Here is a 25,435-nt window from a genome sequence, read left to right as displayed (position 1 = left end):
ATTTCTAGAACTGTACCTGAGGTTATAGTTCTGACATTGCCTATATAATTTGTTGCAATAGATCTTTAACTATATAAGTCAATATAAATCCCGATCACATGTTTAATGTGGTTTCTGGGCCAAATACAATCTGTAGGCCTATTATTAAACATTGAATAAATCTTACAGTGCGTAGCAATGTCAAAAAGAAGCAAATCCAATAATTAAAGTTCACCCTAAACTCTCTGATTTCCAAAAGGGACTTGTTTGTGAATGTGCTTGAGAGTTCTCTTGGGCAATATTTTACTAATGTGCAAACATTTGCAATGCACAAGAATTTTATAGGTATGACTTCAGACAATTATCAGCCAACTCTTATAACATCTATGTTGAGTTATACTTTTAAAATTTATTTTCAGCATGCAGCTTTTATTGCTCTTCCATAGCTTCCCTTGAGAAAGTGACGATAGTTTTTCTTCTTGAACCACTGCAACCCATGGAAGTTAAACCATTCAAGGAAGAGGAAGTCAGTAGCAACAAGGGCAGCTGGCTGAATTGCCTGGAGCTATCACAGTGCCACCATGAACTTTGGTTTCTTGAACATTTTTTTCTTTGCGTTCTTCAGCTGATAAACCACATTGGCGATGTCATCTGTGAAAGACTGGAGACACAATATAATGGCACACAGCTTTATCATATGGATTACACATTTAAATACTTTGCATTGACACATTTCATACCACTTACATCACACAAGCTGCAGTAAAAGGATAACCTGCACAAAAGCTCAATCCCTGAATAAACACACAAGAAAAGGTTCTTCAGTCCCATTGAACCCCAATTCTCCAGCAGAAGCTCATCCCTCCAAATACTCTCTCTGTAGCTGGCTATCCAAATATATTTTGCACTTCATTACTATTGGTGTATTTACTAACATCCCTGGCAGATTATTTCAAACAGAGATGTTTTTTAAAAGCCACCCTCTCTGGATGGGATGCACCCTCGGTTGCTGAGGGAAGTAAAAGAGGAAATTGTGGAGACTATGGCTACAATCCTCTAATCCTCCTTAGAAAGGGAGTGGTGTCAGAGGTCAGGAGGATTGCAATGTTATACCCCTATTATACCCCAATGTTATAGCCCTGTTCAAAAAAAGGGCTGTTAGCCTATGGGAAATTTTTTAGAGACTATAATCTGGGTCAAAATTAATTTGCCTGGAAAAGTACTGGCTGATAAATGAAAGCACAGATTTGTTCTAGGTAAATGGTGTTTGACCAACTTTAATTGAGATCTTTCATGAAACAATGTTGTTCAGTTGATGTTGTGCATATGAACTTTCAAAAGACATTTGATAAACACCGCATAATAGATTTGTTAGCAAAATTAAAGCCATGGGAATAAAGGCTGTGTGAATATGGAACTGAAAGGATATCGGGCCATTACAGTAGGTGCAAAGGAGATTTTCTAAATGGTATCAGGGATGACAAACTTCAGTTAGAAGACAAGACTAGAAAAGTTATTTCTAAGCTGCTCTCCTTAGAGCAAAGGTGGCTAAGGGGACATTTCATAAAGTAAGTAAGGAGAAACTGTTTCCAGTGACAGAAGGGTTGGTAACCACAGGTGTAAGGAGATTGGCAAATGACCCAGAGATTACATGAGGCAGTTTTTATTTTCTATGTTGTGAGCTGTTGTGATCTGGAATGCAATTCCTGAAAGGATCATGGATATTGAATAAATTTACCCGGGAGAGAGGGGGCAGAGAGCGAACCTGCTTGGAAAATGCACCAGAAACAGCTCCTTCAGCTCTGGAATGCTGGGTTTGAAGAAAACAAAATCAGACAGTGACATCACTGGAAAGCATTAAGTTCATTGGTTGCCCATAAAGCAGTGGGAATTCGAAGAGGGAGAGAGAGCACATAAAGCAAGAGCAGGTAGAGAGAGAGAGAGAGCACAAGTCACACTTCCACAGGACTGGGACGAATGTCCTTGCGGGGAGGTTTGCTAGTGCTGTTGGGGAGGGTTTAAACTAGATTGGCAAGGGGATGGTTCTGGGGAATGAGTTTGCCCAAGAGGATCAAATATCAGTGGGAGAACATTTAGGGGACAGTGACCATTGTATCATAATGTTTAGGAAAAGGACAATGAACAATGCAGAGCAGGGATAATTAACTGCTCAATCTTCCTATTCTTATGCTCATTAGCATGTGTTACTGGGAGTAATCCCGAGGTTACTGCTCTTTGAGGTCCTGTTTTTTAACTTCCTAAAATCTGCTTTCAGGACCTCATCCCTTTTCCTACCTAGGTCATTGGTCCCAACTACGACCTCTGGCTGTTTACCCTCCCGCTCCTGCAGCCGTTCTGTGACATCCTTAACTATGGCACCAGGGAGACAACATACAGGGGGAAAGCCAACTTTGATGGGATGAGAACGCATCTGAGTTGAGTCTGAGTGGAATCAAATGTTGGCAGAAAAGATGATGGCTGAACAATGGGCCACCTTCAGGGAAGCAGTATTGCAGGCAACATCAAGGTGTATTCCATTGAAGGGGAAAGGTAGGACAAATAAATCCAGTGAGCCCTGGATGACAAGAGAGAGGTGTAGACGCAAAGGAAGAAGTGTACATATGACAGATATCAGGCTGAATATAGAAGGATCAGGGGGGAAGTGAAGACACGAATAGGAAAAGAAAAAGAAAGCATGAAAAAGACTGGCAGTGAACATAAAAGGGAATCCTGAGGTCTCGATAACCATAAAAATAATAAAAGGGTGGGAAAAGAAAAGTTGGGCCAATTAGGTTCACTAGATTGATTCCAGAGATGCGGGGCTTGTCTTATAGAACCATAGAACCATAGAACACTACAGCACGGAAAACAGGCCATTCGGCCCTTCTAGTCTGTGCCAAAATATTATTCCACTAATCCCACTGACCTGCACCCAGTCCATAACCCTCCAGACCTCTCCCATCCATGTATCTATCTAATTTATTCTTAAAACTTAAGAGTGAGCCTGCATTTACCACGTCAGATGGTAGCTCGTTCCACACTCCCACCACTCTCTGAGTGAAGAAATTCCCCCTAATGTTCCCCCTAAACCTTTCCCCTTTCACCCTAAAGCCATGTCCTCTCGTGTTTATCTCTCCTAATCTAAGTGGAAAGAGCCTACTCGCATTTACTCTGTCTATACCCCTCATAATTTTGTAAACTTCTATCAAATCTCCCCTCATCCTTCTGCACTCCAAGGAATAAAGTCCTAACCTGTTTAATCTTTCCCTGTAACTCAACTCCTTAAGACCCAGCAACATCCTAGTAAATCTTCTCTGCACTCTTTCAATCTAACTGATATCCTTCCTGTAGTTAGGCGACCAGAACTGCACACAATACTCCAAAGTTGGCGTCACCAATGTCTTCTACAACCTCACCATAACTCAATACTTTGATTTATGTAGGCCAGTATGCCAAAAGCTTTCTTTACAACCTTGTCTACCTGCGACACCACTTTCAGGGAATTATGTATCTGAACTCCCAGATCCCTTTGTTCCTCCACACTCCTCAGTGCCCTACCATTTACTGTGTATGTCCTACCTTGGTTTGTCCTTCCAAAATGCAACACCTCACACTTTTCCGCATTAAATTCCATCTGCCACTTTCTGACCCATTTTTCCAGTTGGTCCAGATCCCTCTGCAAGCTTTGAAAGCCTTCCTCGCAGTCCACAACGCCTCCAATCTTAGTGTCATCAGCAAACTTGCTGATCCAATTCACCACATTATCATCCAAATCATTGATATAGACAACAAACAACAATGGTCCCAGCACAGATCCCTGAGGCACACCACTAGTCACAGACCTCCAGTCTGAGAAGCAATCATCCACTACCACTCTCTGTCTTCTCCCACACAGCCAATTTCGAATCCAGTTTACAACCTCTCCATGGATACCAAGTGTCTGAACCTTCTGAACTAACCTCCCATGTGGGACCTTGTCAAAGGCCTTACTAAAGTCCATGTAGACAACATCCACAGCCTTTCCTTCATCTACTTTCTTGGTAACCTCCTCGAAAAACTCTACAAGGTTCGTTAAACACGACCTACCACGCAGAAAGCCATGCTGACTATCCTTAATCAGCCCTTGGCTGTCCTATGAGGAGAGATTGAGCAGTTTAGGCCTATACTCACTAGAGTTTAGAAGGATGAGAGGAGATCTAAATGAGGTATATAAGATGCTAAAGGGGATAGACAAAGTAGACGTGGAGCGGGTGTTTCCCCTTGTGGGGCATTCTAGAACGAGAGGCCATAGCTTTAGGCTAAGGGGTGGTGGATTTAAATCAGAGATGAGGAGGAATTACTTTTCTCAAAGGGTCATGAATCTGTGGAATTCACTACCTCAGAGTGCAGTGGATGCCGGGACGCTGAATAAATTTAAGAGGGAGATAGACAGATTTTTAATTAGTAACAGGTTGAAAGGTTATGGGGAGAGGGCGGGAAATTGGAGTTGAGGCTGAAATGAGATCAGCCATGATGGTATTGAATGGCGGGGCAGGCTCGAGGGGCTGAATTGCCTACTCCTGCTCCTAGTTCTTATGTTCTTATGATTATAGATTTTAAAAAAGGCGGACTTGCACATGGAGGCAGGAGAAATAGCACTGGTATTAAATAAGTACTTGTATCTGTCTTTACAAAGGGAGAAAATGCTACTCTGGCTGAGGTGAGATAGGAGGTAACTGGTACACTCAAAGAATTTACAATTGAGAAGGAGGTGTTAGAAAGGCTATCTTTACTTAAGATGGATAAGATACCAGGACCAGATGAGATGTATCCAAGGGCACTGAGGGAAGTGAGAGTGGAAATTGCAGAGGCGCTAGTGATAATCTTCCAGCTTCCTTAGACACAGGGGAGGTACCAGAGGACTGGAGAATTGTGAATGTTACACCCTTGTTCAAAAAGGGGTGCAAAGGTAAAGCCGGCAACTACAGACCAGCCAGTCTGACCTCAATAGGGAAACTTCTGGAAACTATAGTTTGGAACAAAATCAATAATCACCTAAACAAGTGCAGGATAATTAAGGACAGGCAGCATGGATTCATTAAGGGAAAATCATGCTTAACTAACTTGGAGTTTTTTGAGGAGTTGATAAGGACAACACTGTTGATGTGGTGTATATGGATTTTCAAAAGGCATTTTATACAGTGCCACACAACAGACTTGTAAGCAAAATTCTAGCTCATGGAGTAAAAGGGAAATTAGGCACCTGGATAAGAAATTAGCTGAGTGACAGGTAACAGAGAGTAATGATAAATGGTTGTTTTTCCAGATTGGAGGAAGGTTTGTAGTGGAGTTCCCCAGGGGTCAGTGTTGGGACCCTTGCTCTTCCTTAGTGACCTAGACTGTGGTGTGCAGGGCACGATTTCAAATTTTGCAGATGATACAAATATTGGAAACGTTGTCAACTGCGTTGAGGATAGTCTTGAACTTCAAAAGGACAGACATGTTGGTGGATTGGGCAGACCAGTGGCAGATGAGGTTCAATGCAGAGAAGTGTGAGGTGATTCATTTTGGCAGGAAGTATATGGTGAGACAGTGTAAAATAAAGGGAGAGCCTCTAATGGAGTTGCAGGAACAGAGGGACCTCGGTGTATATGTACATAAGTAATTGAAGATGGCAGGGCATGTTGAGAGAGCTGATAATAAATCTTAGGATTTATTAATAGAGGCATTGAGTACAAGAGTAAGGAGGTCATGTTGAATTTGTATAAGACACGAGTACTGCGCCAGTTCTGAGTCCCATACTTGAGGAAGGATGTGAAGGCTTTGGAGAGGGTACAGAGGAGATTCACAAGAATGATCCCAGGGACAAAGAACTGTAGCTATGAGGACAGATTGGAGAGGTTGGGACTGTTTTCCTCGGAGAAAAGAAGGCTGAGAGGAGACTTGATAGAGGTAGCCAAGTTCCTGAGGGTAAGGACAGGGTAAATAATGAGAAACTGTTCCCATTCAAAACAGCATCAAGAACTATAAGGTACAGATTCAAAATAAGTAAAAGGAGTAAATCTGATGTGAGGAAAAAGCTTTTCACCCAGAGGGTGGTTAGAGTCTGGAACAAACTCTTCCTGAGAGGGTGGTGGAGGCAGGTTCGATCGAGGTATTCAAAAGGGAATTGGATTGCTACCTGCAAAGAAAAAATGTGCAAGGTTATGGGGATAAGGAAGGGGATTGGGACTAAGTAGAATGATTTTCCAGAGAGCAAGTGCAGACTCAATGCGCTGAATGTCCTCCTTCTGCACTGTAAAGGTTCTGTGATATTCGATATTAACTTTTCAAAGGAAATGGGTAAATACCTGAATGGAAGTGCCCAAATGTCAGTTACCTTCCACACAGCACCTAGTTGTTGACCCTCATACTTGCTATGCATTCCTCCACTGTCCCAATTAGGCCTTAGAGTAATTTATAAAGCCAGCAAGGGGTGGGAGAGTGAGTGGGAGAAAGAAACAAGCAGGAGAAGGGCAGCAATTAGGCAGCTAAAATTGAAAATTGGCACTTCACTTATCCAGTGAAAATTACCAAACTGCATTTTAAGCACTTAATAAACAGAACAGATCTGAGAATGGAAGCTTCTAGAAACAATAATTCAGGACAAAATGAATAGCCACTTGGGTAAATATGGTAAATTAAGGAAAGCCAGTTTGGATTTGTTATAGGCAAATTGTGTTTAACTAACTTGCTGGATTTTTTTGAAAAGGTAACAGAGAGGGTTGATGAGGGTAATGATGTTGATGTGGTGTACATGGACTTCCAAAAGGCATTCAATACATTGCCGCACAATAGATTTGTGAGCAAAGTTATAGCATGGATGTTTTTGGGACTGGAGGAAGGTTTGTAGTGGAGTTTCCCAGGGGTCAGTGTTGGGTCCCTTGCTTTTCCTGATATATCATTGACCTAGACCTTGTTATACAGGGCACAATTTCAAAATTTGCAGATAATACAATGGAAGCATTGTGAACTGTGAGGAGGATGGTATACAACAAAGCGCACAGTGTCCTTGGCTTTATTATGATTTTCTGTGAAACGACAGCTGAGTTGGAATCAGTTAAGGGGCTTGCAAAATAGTATCCGCTTGTAGCCAAAACTGGCAAATGCAATGTAACATGCAAGTTTTTCCATGCAGGACTGCCAATCTGAAGTGTTTATATGTGGATTTGTCTTAAGTTTACATGAGCTTTTCATTCTAAAAGGCATTGCAGAAAAGAATGATGTAAATGGAAAGTGTATACCATATAGAGGCTGTTAATATTATGTAGATAGACAATAACGATGATAAACATTGGGATAATCTGCTTTGCAGTGCAATAAAAACAAAGATCAAATCACTTAAAATGCAGTTGGATGCTGGAGTGAGAGAATTGAGGTACTGGAGGATTGAATCACAACAGGACAAATGATACCTGTCTCTGTTTTAATTGCAGTAAAAGAATTACACCAAAAGGTGCTCCAGCAACACTGCTTCCCCTTTACCTCTGGGTTTCAAACTAGCCACTGCATCAAGAGATCTGCAAATCCACCATTGCAAAGACATATCCCTAATATCAGCACTTGCACTAATTGGTCCTTACCTTAACAACAGAGTCTCTGTCTCGCTTGGTGCTTAGTGCTTCATACAAAGGCTGTCCTGTTGCTGCATCCTGGAAGAGAGGTCAGGGCACTTTGAAACAACTTCTGTTTAGAGCTGTTATATTTTTATTCAATAAATTAGAATGCAAGAACAAACACAACAGAAGCAGGGGTGCACCATTGAGCCTGCTCCGCCATTCAGTACCATCATGGCTGGTGATCAGAATAACTCCACTTTCCCACCTTCTCTCCATAATCCCTCAATTCCCTGAGAGACCAAACATCTGTCTATTTCAGGCTTAAATGTATTCAATAATGGAGAATCTGCTACCTTTTGGGGTAGAAAATATCAAAGATTCACAACCCTTTGAGTGAAGAAGTTTCTCTTTATCTCAGTCCTAAATTATCAGCCCCTGATCTTGAGACTGTGCCCTCATGTTCTAGATTCCCCAGCCATGGGAAACAACCTCTCAGTGTCTACCCTATCAAGCCTCTTCAGAACCGTGTATATTTCAACGAGATTACCACTCATTGTTTCAAATGCCAGAGTGCTGGCCCAATTTACTCAGCATCTCATTACAGGTACCAACCTTCACAGCACCACCTCCAATGCAGCTATAAGTATGGAGACTAAAATTGCCCATAAAACTGCTCTCACTAAAGCCCTGTACAATTGTAGCAATGCTTTCTTATTCTTGTACTCCAATCTTCTTGCAATAAAGGCCAACAGGTGGTTTGCCTTCCTAATTGTTTACTGTATCTGCATGTTAAATTTCTGTTCCTTCCACGTGTGACCTAACTCTCTCTGAACACCAACATTTTCAAGATTCACACCTTTTTAAAAATATTCTGCTTTTTTATTCTTATTATCAAAGTGATTAGCCTAACAATCCCCACATTATACTCTATCTACCATCTTGTCGCCCACTCACTTTATCTGTCTATATCTCTTTTCAGTCTCTTGCATCCTCCTCACAGCTTACATGCACATCTAGCTTCGTATCATCAGCAAACTTATATACATTACTCACAGGCTCTTTGGTTATGTCATTAATGCCTTTTAAATAGCTGAGGCCCCAGCACTAATCCTTGCAGCCGTCCACTAATCACAATCTGCCAACTTGATAATGCTCTGCTATCCCTACTTGCTGCTCCTTGTCCATTAACTGATCCTCTATCTAGGCTACAAGTGCTCTACAATTCCACAAGCGCTTATCTGATGTGGCACCTTATCAAATGCCACTGGTTTCCCTTTATCTAGCCTACTAGTTACATCCTCAAAAAACTCTAATAAATTTGTCAAATATTAGTTCACTTTTGGAAAAGCATGTTACCTTTGTCTGATCATATTCTAAGTGTATTGTTGAGACTTCTTTATTAGATTCCAGCATTTTCCCAATGACTGATGTCAGGCTAACTGGCCTGTACTTCCTTGTTTTCTCTATCCCTCCTTTCTTGAATAGCAGTGTTACATTTTCTAACTCCCAGTCCACTGGGATTGTTCTAGAATCTAGGGGATTTTGAAAAATCATAACCAGTGAATCTATAGCTATCTCTTTTAGGACCCAAGATTGTAGACTATCAGGTCCTAGGGGTTTGTCAGATTTCAATCCTTTAAATTTCTCTAATACTTTTTTAATACTAATACGTCGGATATTGATTATCTTAAACTCATTATTCTTTTTAGCCCTTGATTACCCTCTATTTCTGATGCTGAATTTGTGTCTTCTACTGTGAAGACAGATAAAAAGTGTTTGTTCAGTGTTATTTCCTCATTTCCATGATAATTTCTCCTGTCTTTGCCTCGAAGGAGCTACTATTCTCCTTTTCCTTCTTAAACCACTGCAACTCATGGAAAAGGATTGCTGACCCTCTCCTTTTCGTAAAAACTCATACAATCTGTTTTTATTTTTCTGGTTTGTTTACTCTTATATTCTATTTTTTCCCTTCATCAACTTTATGGTGGCCCTTTGCTGGTTTCAAAAACACTCACATCCTCAAGTTTACTTATATTCTTTGCCACATCATACGCCTCTTCTTTTAATCTTATACAGCACTTCCTTAGTAAGTCATGGATGAGTTTTTCTTGCTGAGTTATTGTTTTTTGATGCAATGTATTTCCACTATTTACTTATCGCCATATCTTTTAGTCTGTTTACCTACACAACCTTAGCCAGCTCTCTCCTCACACCTATGCAGTTGGCTTTAAGATTAAGACTCTTGTTTGGGACATGAGTATGTCACTTTGAAACTGAATATGGAAATTAATTGTAGCATCACTTTTTTCCAGTGAATCATGACTATGAGGTTACTAATTAACCCTGCTTCATTGCTCAATACTAGATGTAAAATAGCTTTATGCTTAGTCAGTACCACAACATATTGTTCCAGGAAACTGTCATAAAAACATTCTACTTCTCTTCTATAACACCTTTGCCAATTTTATTGGTCCAGTTTACATGAAGACTCAAGTCCCCCATAAGTAATATACTGTTTTTGTTAGAAGTTCCAATTATATTTTGCTTAATACTTTATCCAATGATATAACTATTGTTAGGGGGCCTATAAACTACTCTCACCAATATTTTCTAAGCTCCACCCATAATGATTTACTTCCTGAGCCAAGATCATTTCCCACCAGTGTTTCTGTGTCATCCTTTACTATTAGGGCCCCTCTTCCCCCTTTTGCATTCTGCCTGTCATTTTGATATGTGGTATAGCCTGGTATCTTATGGAGCCCTTGGATAACTTGTAATCAAGTGTCTGCAATGGTGATTAGATCTAAAATACTTGCCTCTTTTTGCGCCACTAGTTCATCTATCTTATTGCAAATGCTTCACACATATAGATAAAGGGCTTTTAATGTTACTTTTTTACTATTATTTTCATGGGCATTTTTCACTGATGCACCATTGCAGTTAAACTCTCTGTCCCTTCCAGTTCCACTCAACTTGTCTTTACCATAGTAGTTACACTGTTTTGTTGCCTCAACTCCTCTTTGGATTTCTAAATTTCCCTTCACCTGAAACCTCCCCCACCCTTTTAGTTCATTGCTCTAGCCACAGCCCTGGTTTTGCGATTAACACTGAACTCAGCCAGATTTAAGTGGAGCCTATCCCCGAGGTACTGCTACTGGCATCACTGGTACGCAGACGGTGTAAGTTTCCTACTTTTCAATCCAATCCCCAGTTGAAAGGAAGAGCAGGCAATGAGCATCTCCAACAAGAGTCTTACCATCAACCCTTGACATTCAATGGCATCATTATCACCAAGTTCATCACTATCAACATCCTGGGGTTTACAATTGACCAGAAACTGAACTAGAACAACCACATAAATACTGTGGCTACAAGAGCAGATCAAAGGCTGTGAATTCTGTGGCAAGTAACTCACCTCCTGTCTCCCCAGAGCCTGTCTACCATCTATAAGGCACAAGTCAGGAGTGTGATGGAATACTTTCCACTTGCCTGGATGAGTGCAGCTCCCACAACACTCAAAAAGCTCAACACCATCCAGGACAAAGCAGCCCGCTTGATAGGCACCTTAAACATTCACTCTCTCTACCACCAACACACAGAGGCAGCAGTATGTACCATATACAAGATGCACTGCAGCAGCTCACCAAGCCACCTTTGACACTACCTTCCAAACCTGCACCGTCTACCACCTAGAAGGACAAGGACTAGCAAATGCTTAGGAACACCAGCACCTGCAAGTTCCCCTCCAAGCCACTCACCATCCTGACTTGGAAATATATCACCGTTCCTTCACTGTCACTGGGTCAAACTCCAGGAACTCCCTCTCTAACAGCACTGTGGGTGTACCTACACCACATGGACTGCAGCGGTTCAAGGAGGCAGCTCACTACCACCTTCTGAGGGCAATTAGGGATGGGCAATAAATGTTACGAGCAGGCATTCAAGGGCTTTGAGCTGCTTCCCCCTTGCTTCCTGCCACCGTGTCATAAACTTTCACTGAGTTACAGCTTAGCTGCCAGTAAATCACCCAAGAGAAATGCTTCATGCCTGAGCCCACGCAGCAAATGTCGGCATGCTATTTGACTTTAGAAAGCCTCACTGTCATGCCCAATGCTTCCTTCACCCAGTATCTACATACATGCACTTTACAGGAGAGATCACTGGATAGTGATCTGGCTGATAATATTTTCTCTCACACTATAGCACCTGTACTAACTCAGTATGCTCTGTGTTATACAGACATCCTCTGGTATATGGCCCAGTATCCTCTGGACATGACATCGGAGAGGCTGTCCAATATAATTTATCTCCTTTCATTTGGGATTCATTTCATATCTGATCATTAGTATGTTGGTTGAACATGTTAGTAATAATATTCACTTACCAATAAATACACATTTTAAAGGCAGTTTGGCAGTGCATTTTTTGTGTCAAAACATAAATAAATGCACAGTGAGTTCTCATGGTAATGCTTGGGAAAATTAAACATAGTTTTGATTGCTCATGAATTGAACTCCAGTCTTTTCTCTCATTGAAGTTCAAAGCATCATTACTGGCCTGGGTTAAGGATAGAGAATCACACAAAGCCCCCCATCCTCACAAGCCCCCACCTGCTCATAGATATTTGCGTAGAGGACAAATCAAACAGTTGTGAATGCACTGCTGGCCTGGACATATGCTGTCCTGCTTGCATGAGCTGCCAAAACTGATCCAGGATTAGTGAAAGATATTCATCGATCTGAGTTGCTGCTGGAGAACTAAGGAAAAATAAAGGAAAGAAATTATTAATTTGGGTTACCTGTGTTTTGCTATTGAGGGCACTGTAAATAGGGGACATGGATTGCATCCAACTCTCATAAATCACCTCCTGCTCCATATCATTCTTTCTGGCTCTGTGGAAAATAAGAGAGGCTTCAATTGTTGTTGGGTTCAATTGCATCCACATTCATTTCCTTTTTCTAATTTATTCATTCACAGGAGGTGGATGTTGCTGACTAGATGAGCATTTACATCCCTAATTGCCCTTGAGAAGGTGGAAAGGCTGTTAGCTTGTGAAAGGCTGTTTACTTGTAGGATCATGTGGGTGTGTTATTGAAGATTTTTTCCCACTCGTGGCACCGCATGCAGACATACAAAAGAAAGAGGAACAAACTTATATATGGCATTTCACGCCCTCAGGATATCCCAAAACATTTTGCAATGATTTTCATTTTGTCGACAAAGAATGGTTCATCTCCCAGTGCTACAAAAGAGTAGGAAATATGGGGGGGCAGGTGAGTTAACTAGGCGGGAGCAGGATTAAGTCAGCATTGTGGCAGTGTCACAGCTCATGACATCCCATGGCAGGTTCCTACTTTTAATGTATTTTTATGCTATGAATATTCATTATATTACATTTTTTTGTAATTAAGTTCTACCTTAAAGATTAAGTCAGCGGCACATGGAAATTTTGTGGGACCTGTTCACGTCATTTAAAGGTGGCTCTGTGCAGTTGTGTCTGAGGTCAATGGTTTTCCTTGTTGCACAAAGGGAGGGGCGCAGGAGAGTGGCAGCTTGCGTGAAGGCTCAGGGCCAGCAAGGGCAAACCAGGGGTGAGCAGGGACTGGATGGCATGGAGTGCGGTCAGGGGCATAGAGGAGTGGAAGAGGGATCCAAGGGAGAAGAGAGTGTGGTCAGGGGCATGGAGGAATGAAGTGGGAAGGGCCTGGTGTCTGGGAGTGGTGGTGGGGGGGGTAGTGCAGTCATTAAGTCAAGGTATGAAAAAGAGAGGCCTAAAGGGCACAGTCAGTACCGTCCACATTTGGGTCCATCTCAGGGTGTTGACTGGCAGAGGGAACATTCTCAGTCATGGAGGGAAGTTGATTTGGTAGGGGGTGAGGCAGGTACACTCTGAGGTTGGGATAATCAAAGGTCTTGTAGAGTGGGTTGCAGAATCTAACAAAAACTCTGAAGGTGACACAGGAAGGGTATAGGATCAGCAGGAGAATGTCGACAGGGAGAGGTGTAAGCTAAGTGGGAGAGAGATCACATTTCCAATTGGATGGTGGCAGGGTCGAGGATAATGGGACAGGTCAAAGGGTTACAGAGGGGAGGTGCAACATGATGGTGGGAGGGTCAAGGATGATGGGGACAAGCACAAAGCGACAGGAAGAGAGTGGAGGGCAACTGGTTCTATTGCAAATCTTACAATTACCATTTTTGTAATGGCTCCAAAGCACATGCAGCGCCAGTATTGGAAATCAAAATGGGAGGAGCCCAGTGTGTGGTGGGTGGAGTTCTGGTCGTGGACAATGGAAGGAGTTGAAAATCTCACTGCTCATCAGCTCTATGGGTGAAATCCATGGACACACATATTCTCAGCTCATTGTCTACCTTCTTCACACAGTTCAATTGCTTGAATAACATGGGTCGCATACTCCTAATATTCCAGCAGGAGGAGAAAGAAGGGCTGGTCAACAACAGAGGCTCCAATGCCAGCAGCAGCCAGTACTAGATGGATAGGCTGGTTCGAATGCAGCCATCCAGGGAAGACAGGCACTGGCACTTGGCAGCAAACTTGTGGCTATGATGCAGAGTCTCCCTGTTTGTCCAGGAGGCTCTTTTATAGCCAGCCCATACCAGCTGTATTGTCAGCTGGTGGTAGGTTTCACTAATAAGGAGCTTCCTCTGGTATGTGATCGCATGTGTCTTCTTGCCCGTTACCAGCACTTTACATTTTAATTCGAATTGCGTGGGAACCAGCAAACAGGAAGACAGCGGAAGTGTCGCCCACTTCCGGTTCCACTGTCCAGAACAATGTGCCAGGGATAAAATACCACCCAATGTTGCCAAGGGCTGTTGTGCACACAGTAGAGCAGGAGGATTGGAGTTATTCTACTTACAGTATTTCTTCTATGAGTTCCTTCTGAGCTAGGGCCTCCTTCTTAGCATCCTGCATCCTGCCCTCCATTGCCAAGCGAGCACTGATCTGTGCAGTGTGGATCTGTAGAACGCTGAGGTTTATATGGTCCTTAACAATGGCGCTGGAAATATTTGTAAAAATCACTTCATTCAGTTACATTGACAGGACTGATGCATGAACAATGCCACACAGTTACACACTGGTAAACAGACAGGGTCTCATTGGTACACACAGGTACATGTTAGAATACGGAAAGTGCCACACTGGCCCACGGAGCAGACTATGTTGGTACACAAAATGCACAGCAGCGCATGGACAGTGCCATAAAGGTATATGAACAGTGCCACGTAAATATATCCTAGCACACTGACAGGGTCAGCTTGATATACACAGGTACAGTCCAGTATATGGGCAGGATCACACTGGTACAAGGTCATGTGTCATGCTAATGCCTGGATAGAACCACACAGGTACACACTGGTACACAGACAGTACAAAGAGAGTGAAACGAAGGTACATGCTATGCACATACGCTGTAGTTCACAGACAGTGACACGAGTTTTGCTAACAAGGCAGGAAGCTCATACTGGGAAATTTCTCTACTCAGCAGGCCCATCTCCACATTGTCCATGTCAGTATTTGGACAGTGCCACGCTGGTACAGAGGACTGCACAGGCACACAGACAGTGTTAGACTGGCACATGAATCGGGTGCAAAATTACATTAGTTTCCCAAAATGAATTTTTTCGTCAAGGTTCTGCTCAAATACAGCTCTATATTGTTGAATGAAAAAGATTACCCTTGAATCCTGCCCCTCATTCCTCTGATCCAACCATCCCCTTTCCTTTAAACTCTACACAGGCCCTCATTCTTATCTCCTTTGTCCTCCACCCGCTAATGTCTCTGTCCGCTCTCTTTCCTCTCTCCTCTGCCTCCAGTCAGCCCCAATTCCCCTTTCTTCTGACACCCACCCAACACTGACCACATCCATGAGGCCCTAATTACCCCCATAGAGTCACTGTCATTTACAGCACAGAAGGAGGCCATTGGTCTATTGAGTCCATGCTGGCTTTCTGTGGAGCAATCCAGGCTGACTCTTTCCCTTGGTCTATTCTTGTAGCTCTGACAGTTTATTTCCTTCAAGTTTTCATCCAATTTCCTTTTGAAATCATTCATCAATTCTGCATCCACTACCCTTGTGGGCAGAGTTCCAGGTCATTACTACTCATGTAAAAAATTTCTTCTGCACATTTCTCCTTCACCTCTTGCCCAAAACCTCAAATTTGTGTCCCCCGAGTCTTTGTACTTTGTCAGCTAATAGGAAGTTTTTCTTTGTTTTCCTTATCCAAACATTATCCAAATCTTGTATACCTCTATCAAGTGTCCCCTCAATCTCCTTTACTCCAAGGAGAGGTCCTCCGGAGGTTCCCAGCATCACAGACGCCAGCCTTCAGTCAATTTGATTCACTCCACGTGATATCAAGAAGTGGCTGAAGGCACTGGATACTGCAAAGGCTATGGACCCTGACAATATTCCGGCCAGAGTACTGAAGACACGTGCTCCAGAACTTGCCGCACCCCTAGCCAAGTTGTTCCAGTACAGCTACAACACTGGCATCTACCCGGCAACATGTCCTGTACACAAAAAGCAGGACAAATCCATCCCAGCCAATTACTGCCCCATCAGTCTACTCTCAATCATCAGTAATGGAAGGGGTCATCAACAGTGTTATCAAGCAGCGTTTGCTTAGCAATAACCTGCTCACTGACGATCAGTTTGGGTTCCGCCAGGGCTACTAAGCTCCTGACCTCATTACAGCCTTGGTTCAAACATGGACAAAAGAGCTGAACTCCCAAGTTGAGGTGAGAGTGACTGCCCTTGACATCAAGGCAGCATTTGACTGAGTGTGGCATCAAGGAGCCCTGACAAAACTGGAGTCAATGGGAATCAAGGGGAAATCTCTCCGCTGGTTGGAGTCATACCTAGTACAAAGGAAGATGGTTGTGGTTGTTGGAGGTCAGTCATCTCAGCCCCAGATCACCACTGCAGGAGTTCCTCAGGGTAGAGTCCTCGGCCCAACCATCTTCAGCTGCTTCATCAATGACCTTCCTTCCATCATAAGGTCAGGAGTGGGGATGTTCGCTGATGATTGCACAATGTTCAGCACCATTCACAAAACCTCAGATAGTGAAGCAGTCGCATGGCCAAATGCAGCAAGACCTGGACAATATCCAGGCTTGGGCTGACAAGTGGCAAGTAACATTTGTGCCACACAAGTGTCAGATAATGACCATCTCCAGCAAGGGAGAATCCAACCATCGCCCCTTGATATCCTATGACACTGCCATCACTGAATTCCCCACTATCAACATCCTGGGAGTTACCATTGACCAAAAACTGAACTGGACTAGCTATACAAATACTGTGGTTACAAGAGCAGGTCAGAGGCTAGGAATCATATGACAAGCAATTCTTGACACCTCCTGATTCCCCAAAGTCTGTCTATCACCTACAAGGCACAAGTCAGTAGTAGAATACTCCCCACTTGCCTGGATGAGTGCAGCTCCAACAACACCCAAGAAGCTTGACACCATCCAGGACAAAGCAGCCGCTTGATTGGAACCCCATCCACAAACATTCACTCCCTCCATCACCGACACACAGTGGCAGCAGTGTGTACCATCTACAAGATGCACTGCAGGAACCCACCAAGGCTCCTTCAACAGCACCTACCAAACCCACGACCACTACCATCTAGAAGGACAAGGGCAGCAGATAGATGGGAACACCACCACCTGGAAGCTCCCCTCCAAGCCACTCACCATCCTGACTTGGAAATATATCGCCGTTCCTTCGCTGTCGCTGGGTCAAAATCCTGGAACTCCCTCCCTAACAGCACGGTGGGTGTGCCTACACCACATGGACTGCAGCGGCTCAAGAAGGCAGCTCACCACCACCTTCTCAAGGGCAATTAGGGATGGGCAATAAATGCTGGCCCAGCCAGCAACACCCACATCCCGTAAATGAATAAAGAAAAGCCTCTAGATGGGAAGAGATGAGGTCCACACAGGGCATGGGCACCTCAACTGTGATGGTTTGAGAGGGGAGAGTTGGAATATTGACCACAATGACAATGGGATCAAGTATTACTGGGGGAGGCTGGGAAATAACAGGGGGGAGCTCTACTTGCACATAGTGAGGTTCCAGGTAAATTGGTGGGACCTGAACACTGACATGGGGAAGGTCAAAGCTGGTCTCAAAATAAAAATGAAGAACCACCATTTTGAGCACATGAAATAATGTCGCAGTTGAAATCAAAACTAGAAACAAATCTGCATGGGAGGGCTTAGAGGCAGTGGGGGAGGAGTGCACGGCTGCATCAAGGGGCCCTTTTAGGGCTCATCCTCAAACTTGTTAGAGGCACAAGATTGAATTTGAGTCAGGGCTGAGAGAAACTAGGAGGACTTCCTTGAGAAGGTTGCCATTGGAGCCAATGCCTTTTGCTGCACAGTAACAGGAGACTGTGGGAGTCATTACAGGCATTACATTTCAACATGAATACACAGGAATGCAGAAATTGAGAATGCAGCAACCATTATGGAGGCACAGCTCTGCCTATATGGCAGATCATCAATGAAAGATTCTCATGTGCTTTCGTCAATTGGTGTGCATAATGGGTCAAAGGGCATCCAGTCATTAATTATGTACAAGTTAACTTTAATCAGTGTGCCAGATCTGAGATTGGAGGACTGAATTTGGTAAAGTGGCGCATGCCATTCAAACCTCTGTAGGATGAGTGATATTAAGTCGCAGGGATGGCATCTTGGTCACCTTGATCTGTGCGTCCACGTCTCAGGCACAAGGTCTGCATCAGGGACAAGGCTAATGGAGCAGAAACCACTCTATAGTGTGTATATATATATATATATATATATATATATATGTCTATACATTACGGTGGCTCCTCGTTCGCAAATGTGAACTTTACTGTTTTTTCCTCGTTCTTCATTAATGTCTAATATCTCTCAGTTCACAGAGAGAAGGGGAATAAAATAATGGAGCCTGGGCTCAATGCTGCCTTCTTGAGGGTTCTCACAGAATGATGGAGATGATGGGGTGGGGGGGGGGGGGGGGGGGGGGAGAGAGATGAGGATGAGGATGAGGATGAGGATGAGGAGGATGAGGATGAGGATGAGGAGGAGGAGGAGGAGGAGGAGGAGGAGGACGAGGAGGAGGAGGGACAGGTGCTGCTGAGCACAGCTTCAGCAGGAGACCCTACCTGAGGTCCTGGGTTGCCTCAGCAACAACATGAGGATAAGGAGGGCAGCCCCATACCATGGACGTGATTCGCTTGACCAAGGGTCTACCAAAGAAGATTCACCTATCTGCACATGAGCGAGAGACATCGCTGCGCATATCTGCATTTGCCCAGAGCTCCAGTGGATCATTCCTGCCACATTCTTCTGGAGCCCTGTGGAGTGGGGGAACTATCCCCTGCCAAAGGCCTTGAAGGTCACCGCCATGCTCAGTTTCTTTGCCTGTTGATTGTTCCAGGGATCTACAGGGCACCTGTGTGGCATCTCGCAGTCCGCCACACATAGACGCATCAAGGTCAAAGATGCCCGCTACAGCAAAGCTCATCAATATGCGAGGTTCACACTTGATGAAGAGAGCCAGACTGCTAGATTTAATGGATTTGCAGCTACTCAGTCTTCCCCAAAGTGCAGCATGCAATCGTCTGTACCCAAGTGGCTTTGAGGGCTCAATGGCATCAGAACCTAATGTTTATCAAGTGGTAAGGATTCCAATCCATAAATGTTCAACTGGTGTACGATCATCATAATCACATAATGCATATTTGTGCCAGGTACCCTGGGAGTTCCCACGATGCATACACCCGGAGTCCCTCCCAACCGGAGTCCCTTCCAGCCGGACTCCCTCCCAGCCGGAGTCCCTCCCAGCCGGAGTCACTCCCAGCCGGAGTCACTCCCAGCCGGAGTCCCTACCAGCCGGAGTCCCTCTCAGCCGGAGTCCCTCCCAGCCGGAGTCCCTACCAGCCGGAGTCCCTCTCAGCCGGAGTCCCTACCAGCCGGAGTCCCTCCCAGCCGGAGTCCCTCCCAGCCGGAGTCCCTACCAGCCGGAGTCCCTCTCAGCCGGAGTCCCTACCAGCCGGAGTCCCTCTCAGCCGGAGTCACTCCCAGCCGGAGTCACTCCCAGCCGGAGTCCCTACCAGCCGGAGTCCCTCTCAGCCGGAGTCCCTCCCAGCCGGAGTCCCTCCTAGCCGGAGTCCCTACCAGGTGGCTCACATATTCAAAGGGCCTCAGTGTCTACAGAGATGGTTGTTTGGGGGTAAGGGGTACCCACTCAGAGGATGGTTCATGACACCTGTATGGCATCCTCAGAGTGCCGCAGAAGAGAGGTATAATGCAGCTCATAGCTCCACATGATCCATAATCGAGCCGACCATTAGCATCCTTAAGATGCGCTTTCGATGTTTGGACTGCTCAGGTGGGGCTCTGCAGCACACTCCAGATAGGGTCTCCCACATTATCGTTGCCTGTTGCGCCCTTCACAACCTGGCGCTTCTAAGGGGGATCCCTTGCCAGAGGGAGACATGGAGGAGGATGAGAGCTCTTCAGAGGATGAAGAGCAGGAGGACCAGGAATCTGAAGAGGGAGATGAAGGTCAGCCTCCACATGACAATGCCATCGAGGAAGCACGACATGGAAGACATACCTGTGCCACTTTAATTGCCATCAGATTCCAGGAGGAGTAAGATTAAGGCAACAGGAGATGGCCATATTCCTCCTGTCCCTTAAAGCCATTCCATTGTACTGAAAGGGAAACATAACCAGTCACATCAAGAGCAAGTTTGGCGTTTGGACTTGCACCTTCAACCCTCATGTCTCACCAGGTCATCATCTCTGAAAAACTCAATGGTGCACCCTGTATGCGTGCGCTCTGGGAAGTGAATGTCGCGTAACAGCAAGAACACTGCAAAGAATTTGATGCAGTCGTGGCCATCTTAACGAGAAAGGACAGCAGGCACTGAGATGAGCGCATGGTTGGAGGTATCATCATCTTGTCAGGTCTTGTCCTTTGGCACTACCACTGAGGAGACACAACTGCAGCTAATCCTTCAAGGCTGCTGAGCAGTCCTCATCCAATATTGTCTCGCAAGTAATAAGGGCTACAAGCACTTTAATCACACTGCCAATAAAGATTTTGACACATCTCCCTGACATCACACAAGGGTCTGTAAACTATCTTCAGTGAGGTTGACCTCTCACAAAGGGACACTATCAATAGGAGGATGGCTAACCCTCACAATAAGAGGACACATATATAAATAATCACAATGCTTTTAGTTTCAAAACCAGAAAATTCCACTGAGTTCCATTCCATTTTTATAAGCATTGTTTTATCATCATCCGTACCTAGTTTTGCCGTGTGTGAGAGTAAGAGAGAGTAAGTGATGCATAGTTTCCTTGGTAACCTCCAGGGCAAGGGTGTGAAAAATAAACTAACCTTTTTTTCTTCTAAATGACAAAGGCTTCATGCCAGGTTATTTAAAATTGACCCACTCGCTCCAAGGGTAAGAACATAGGAACACAGAACTTAGGAGGAGTAGTAGACCATTCGGCCCTTCGAGCCTGCCCCACCATTCAATAAGATCATGGCTGATCTGGTTGTCGATTCAATATTCACTTCAGAGTCAGTTCACATCTTAACACCCAAATTTGACTCCACATTTTTTATGTTGGTGTGGAAGCCAAATGGCAGCACACCCTTACCAAACTTGTCATCTAAATGTGTCTTTAATGTTCATGCTCAAGGTGGTTCTTCATTTCAGCTAGCTTTTTAGTTTAGTGGTGTCTTTCTAATGGAATATCATGATTTTTCACTCTGATTATCATGTTGAGAATGCCTTCACTGATGTTAATGGAGGTCTGATAAGTTCACAAGCATAAGAGAAAGAACTTTGCGCCCACAAGTTTGCAAGGGCGTTTTAGATGAGTGAAGGAATAGCTCCTTCACTAATCTGTTCAGAGGTCAAAAAATACACACCCTCAGACAAATATACATGATCATTAGCAATAAAAAGTAACCCCTTAAAATTATCCATGACATGCTACATCAAAAGTTACTACACAAGATAAGAGTGCATGGACTAAGGGGTAACATATTTGCATGGATAAAGGATTAATAGCAAACGGGAAGTAGAGAATAGGGGTAAGTGAGTCTTATTTGGGTTGACAAGCTGTAACTAGTGAAGTGCCACAGAGATCAGTGCTGGGGACTCAGCTATTTACAATCTATAACAATCACTTTGATGAAGGAACTGAATATATGGTAACTAAATCTGCCGAAAACACCAAGATAGGTAGGATGGAGAGAGATTGCAGAACTGAGTGGTACAGAGGGATCTGGTGTCCTGGTACACAAATCACAAAAAGTTAGTGTGCAGGTACAGCAAGCGATTAGGAAGGCTAATGGAATGTTAGCGTTTATTGCAAAGGGAAGCTTTACTGCAGCTGTACAGGGCCTTGGTGAGACCACATCTAGAGTGCTGCACACAGTTTTGGTCTCTTTATTTGAAAAAAGGTATAATTGCGTTAGAAGCAGTTCAGAGAAGGTTCACTCGACATACCTGGGCTGAAGGACTTCACTTATGAAGAAAGGTTGAACAGGTTGGGCCTATACCCATTGGAGTTTAGAAGAATGAGAGGTGATTTTATTGAAACACAAAGTCCTGAGGGGATTTGATAGGGTGGATACCAGGAGTGTCCCCTAGTTCGGGTCTACCCCTCACAACCCCACCTCGCAGCTTTCAAGATTATATTGGAGAGGAGGATGAAGGAATAAAGAGAATATGGGAATTGGGCGGTAAATATTATTAGGACTTGATGCTCATATGGAACACAAAACCCAACATGAACTGGTTGGGCTGAATGGGCCATTTTTCTTTTAACCTTCTATATATTTGAACTTTGCACCTGCTTCAGCCTGTTGCTTATCAGCATTATGGCTGCATGTTTCCAGCCTTCTGTTTAAGGTGAACTATTGAAGACTAGCTCCTGCACTCAGTTCCAGTTACCTGCGGTTAGTTGTAGGCTTCTCCTGGGTGATAATTCTGTAGGCACTTCTACCATCTGGAAGGCTGAAGCTAATTTGAAGTTGAAAGTGAAGCACCATCTTCTTTTGAATTCCTGGAGAAGAGGAAAGATGATTCGAGTACTGAAAATTATAACATGTTGGAAACATCTCACTGACTGGGCTTTGCTGTTTTTATTTCAGTTAAAGCTCAGACATTGCTGTTGATCAAGCAATCTTAGATCAGATTGGTTTTTTGGTCCAATTTGCTGAAGACTACTGCTGTGTTGATAGCAGGATTTACTACTTCTGGACAAGCTGTCTTTCGCATTGTATATTGTACATTAAGTAATTTCACTGTTTTTAAGGGATTAATATGATCACTCTTCCCTAAAGGCTCCTTTACAACAAGATTATCAATTAGCCCTTTCTCATTGCACAATACTTGATCTAAAATAGCCCACTCTCTCGTTGGTTCCTCTCAAGCAAGGTTTGCAGGGATGGTGGAGGAGGGGAGGTATCAGGAGCCCACCATGAATACATCATGGGAGCAATGAAAAAAGCTGAGTTGGTTTTCACAGTTTACTGACTGGCAGATGGTGAAGTTGAGGTAGTAACCTCAGTAATATTGAGGATATTTTGTCCCAATAATTTTTACTGTGCTGGAGACATTGCAGCCTACGGCATCTCATCGTCCCAAATGATACTAGTAGATAACAAGATTCTCCATAAAGGACGTTGCAACTCTTACTGGTAAAGGCCCTAATGTTGCTGACTCAGGATACCTCATGAATGACTGATTAACCTGAACTCACCCTCTAACTTTGATTCTTTTACTCCGAATTCAAAGGTGATCTCCATGTCTTTGCTGACATTTCCAACATGTTTCACATTTTTGCTGCTTAAGTCATCTTCATATTTAAAATACCTTCAAGGAACAGAATAAGTTAGGGTTAGGAATAGCGTAAATTATAAATGAGAAATAAGATCTTGTGCAGAAGACGACCACAAGATCATAAGAAATAGGAGTGGCAGTAGGCCATTCAGTCCATCAAGCTTACTCTGCCATTCAATAAGGTCATGGCTGATCTGATTGTAGCCTTAACTCCACTTTCCTATCTGCCCACCTTAACCCTCAACTCTCTTGTAAATCAAAAATCTGTCTAATTCAGCCTTGATATTCACTGCACCAGCCTCCGCTGTTCTCTGGGGAAGAAGGTTCCAAAGGCAGGGGGAGGAGGAGACATAGTGGTATTGTCACTGGCCCAGGGTAATGCTCTGGGGACCCGGATAAGGATCCCACCAAGGCAGATGGCGGAATTTGAATTCAATAAAAATCTGCAATTAAAGTCTAATGATGACCATGGACTACCTAGCCAAGGTCAAAGCTGACCTGTTGTTTCTGCAGGAGTGTGCGATACCGCACCTCAGCTCCTACAGGCAATGGTCACGATGGTGGTCCCATGGGCCATCGATCTGGTCGGGCGGAAACGACTCTCGTTCCTCCGGCCTGGGTATTCTGCTGCGGGGAGGCAACTTCACCGTCTCCGAGGTCAAGGAGGTGGTGGGCGGGCGACTCCTCGTAGCAGACGTAATGTACAAGAACGCTCCACTCCGGTTAATTAACGTGTACGGCCCGGCACAAGGGGCTGAGCGGCTGGAGGTTTTTCAGCAGCTCCCACTGCTGCTGGCGACCTCCAGGCCGGTCATTCTGGGCGGGGACTTCAACTGCATCATCGATGCGGCTGGACGATCCGGCAGGGCCGGAAGCAGATTGGACGCTACGTCCAGATCCCTGATGGAAACAGTTAAGGATGCCAAGCTGCACGACGTCTTCAGCAACCCTGCAGACGGAGCGCAGCGTAGATACACCTGGTCGCGGCCAGACGGGTCCATTCGTTCCAGGATAGACTTCCTGTTTGTGTCCCGTGCATTCACAGTCAGATCCACCGACGTCAAGCCGGTGTTCTTCTCTGACCACTGCCTCCTACTGGCGGACTGCCACTTGGAGGAAGACCTGAGGGTGGGCAGGGGGGCATGGAAGCTAAATGTGCAACTGCTGACCCCAGAGAACATTGAGGAGCTCAAGAGGGATTACAAAGGTTGGAGAACCGTGAAACCCCTCTTTGAGTCCCTGACACACTGGTGGGAAGTGATCAAGGGAAGCATCAAGAGGTTTTTCATCCGCAAAGGCACCCAGAAAGCTAGAAAGGAACAGAGGGAAATGTCCCGACTCCAGGAAAAGATGCAGAATCTGCTCCGGCTGCAGTCGATGGGGGTCGATGTCAAGGAGGAGCTCCAAGAGGTGAAGGGCCAGCAAGCCTCGCACTTTGCCTCGGAGGCCTCCAAGATCATCTTCCGTTCCAGAGTCCGCTCCGTGGAGCAGGATGAGACGTGCTCACGTTTCTTCTTCCAAAAGGTACACAGAGAGCGCTCTGTGATCAGCAGCCTGAAGGAAGAAGACGGCTCAGTAAAGTCATCACGGTCCGACATTCTGAGGATCAGCAAATCCTTTTATGCCGGACTGTATGACGTGAAGCCCACGGACAGCACGGCCTCCCAGTCCTTCCTGTCCTCTATCACGGAGGTCTTAGACCACAGTACGCGGGAGAGCCTAGACAAACCGCTAACTCCTGACGAACTGACTAAGGCCCTCGAGTCCTTCGAGAAGAGTAAAACCCCCGGAAGCGACGGCCTGCCGGCGGAGTTGTATTCGGCTCTGTGGGACTTGATCGGCCCAGACCTGCTAGAAGTGTACGAGAGTATGCTCCTGGCCGGCAGCATGTCAGAATCCATGAGGAAAGGCATCATCACCCTCATCTACAAGCACAAGGGGGAAAGGGAGGAAATTAGAAATTGGCGACCCATTTCACTGTTGAATGT

At 44.6% G+C, this 25,435-nt stretch overlaps 1 protein-coding gene across 1 annotated transcript in view; it reads right to left on the bottom strand.

The window, feature by feature from the left end:
• Window positions 1-370: 370 nt before the first annotated feature.
• Window positions 371-25,435, bottom strand: part of LOC144669477 (circularly permutated Ras protein 1-like) — a 104,276-nt gene continuing 79,211 nt past the window's right edge. The window contains exons 15-20 of the mRNA XM_078531950.1: window positions 23,368-23,480; window positions 22,557-22,668; window positions 14,438-14,578; window positions 12,355-12,448; window positions 7,581-7,649; window positions 371-640 (exon numbers count right to left, since the gene is read on the bottom strand). Of these exons, the coding sequence (XP_078388076.1) occupies window positions 548-640; window positions 7,581-7,649; window positions 12,355-12,448; window positions 14,438-14,578; window positions 22,557-22,668; window positions 23,368-23,480 (622 nt within the window). The 3' untranslated portion in view covers window positions 371-547. The remainder of the gene's footprint in view (window positions 641-7,580; window positions 7,650-12,354; window positions 12,449-14,437; window positions 14,579-22,556; window positions 22,669-23,367; window positions 23,481-25,435) is intronic.

Source organism: Cetorhinus maximus, chromosome 29, assembly GCF_964194155.1.
Source record: "Cetorhinus maximus chromosome 29, sCetMax3.hap1.1, whole genome shotgun sequence".
In the NCBI taxonomy this organism is placed as follows: Eukaryota; Metazoa; Chordata; class Chondrichthyes; order Lamniformes; family Cetorhinidae; genus Cetorhinus; species Cetorhinus maximus.
Note: the sequence above shows the minus strand (reverse complement) of the source record. Positions and strands in the feature narration are given on the sequence as shown.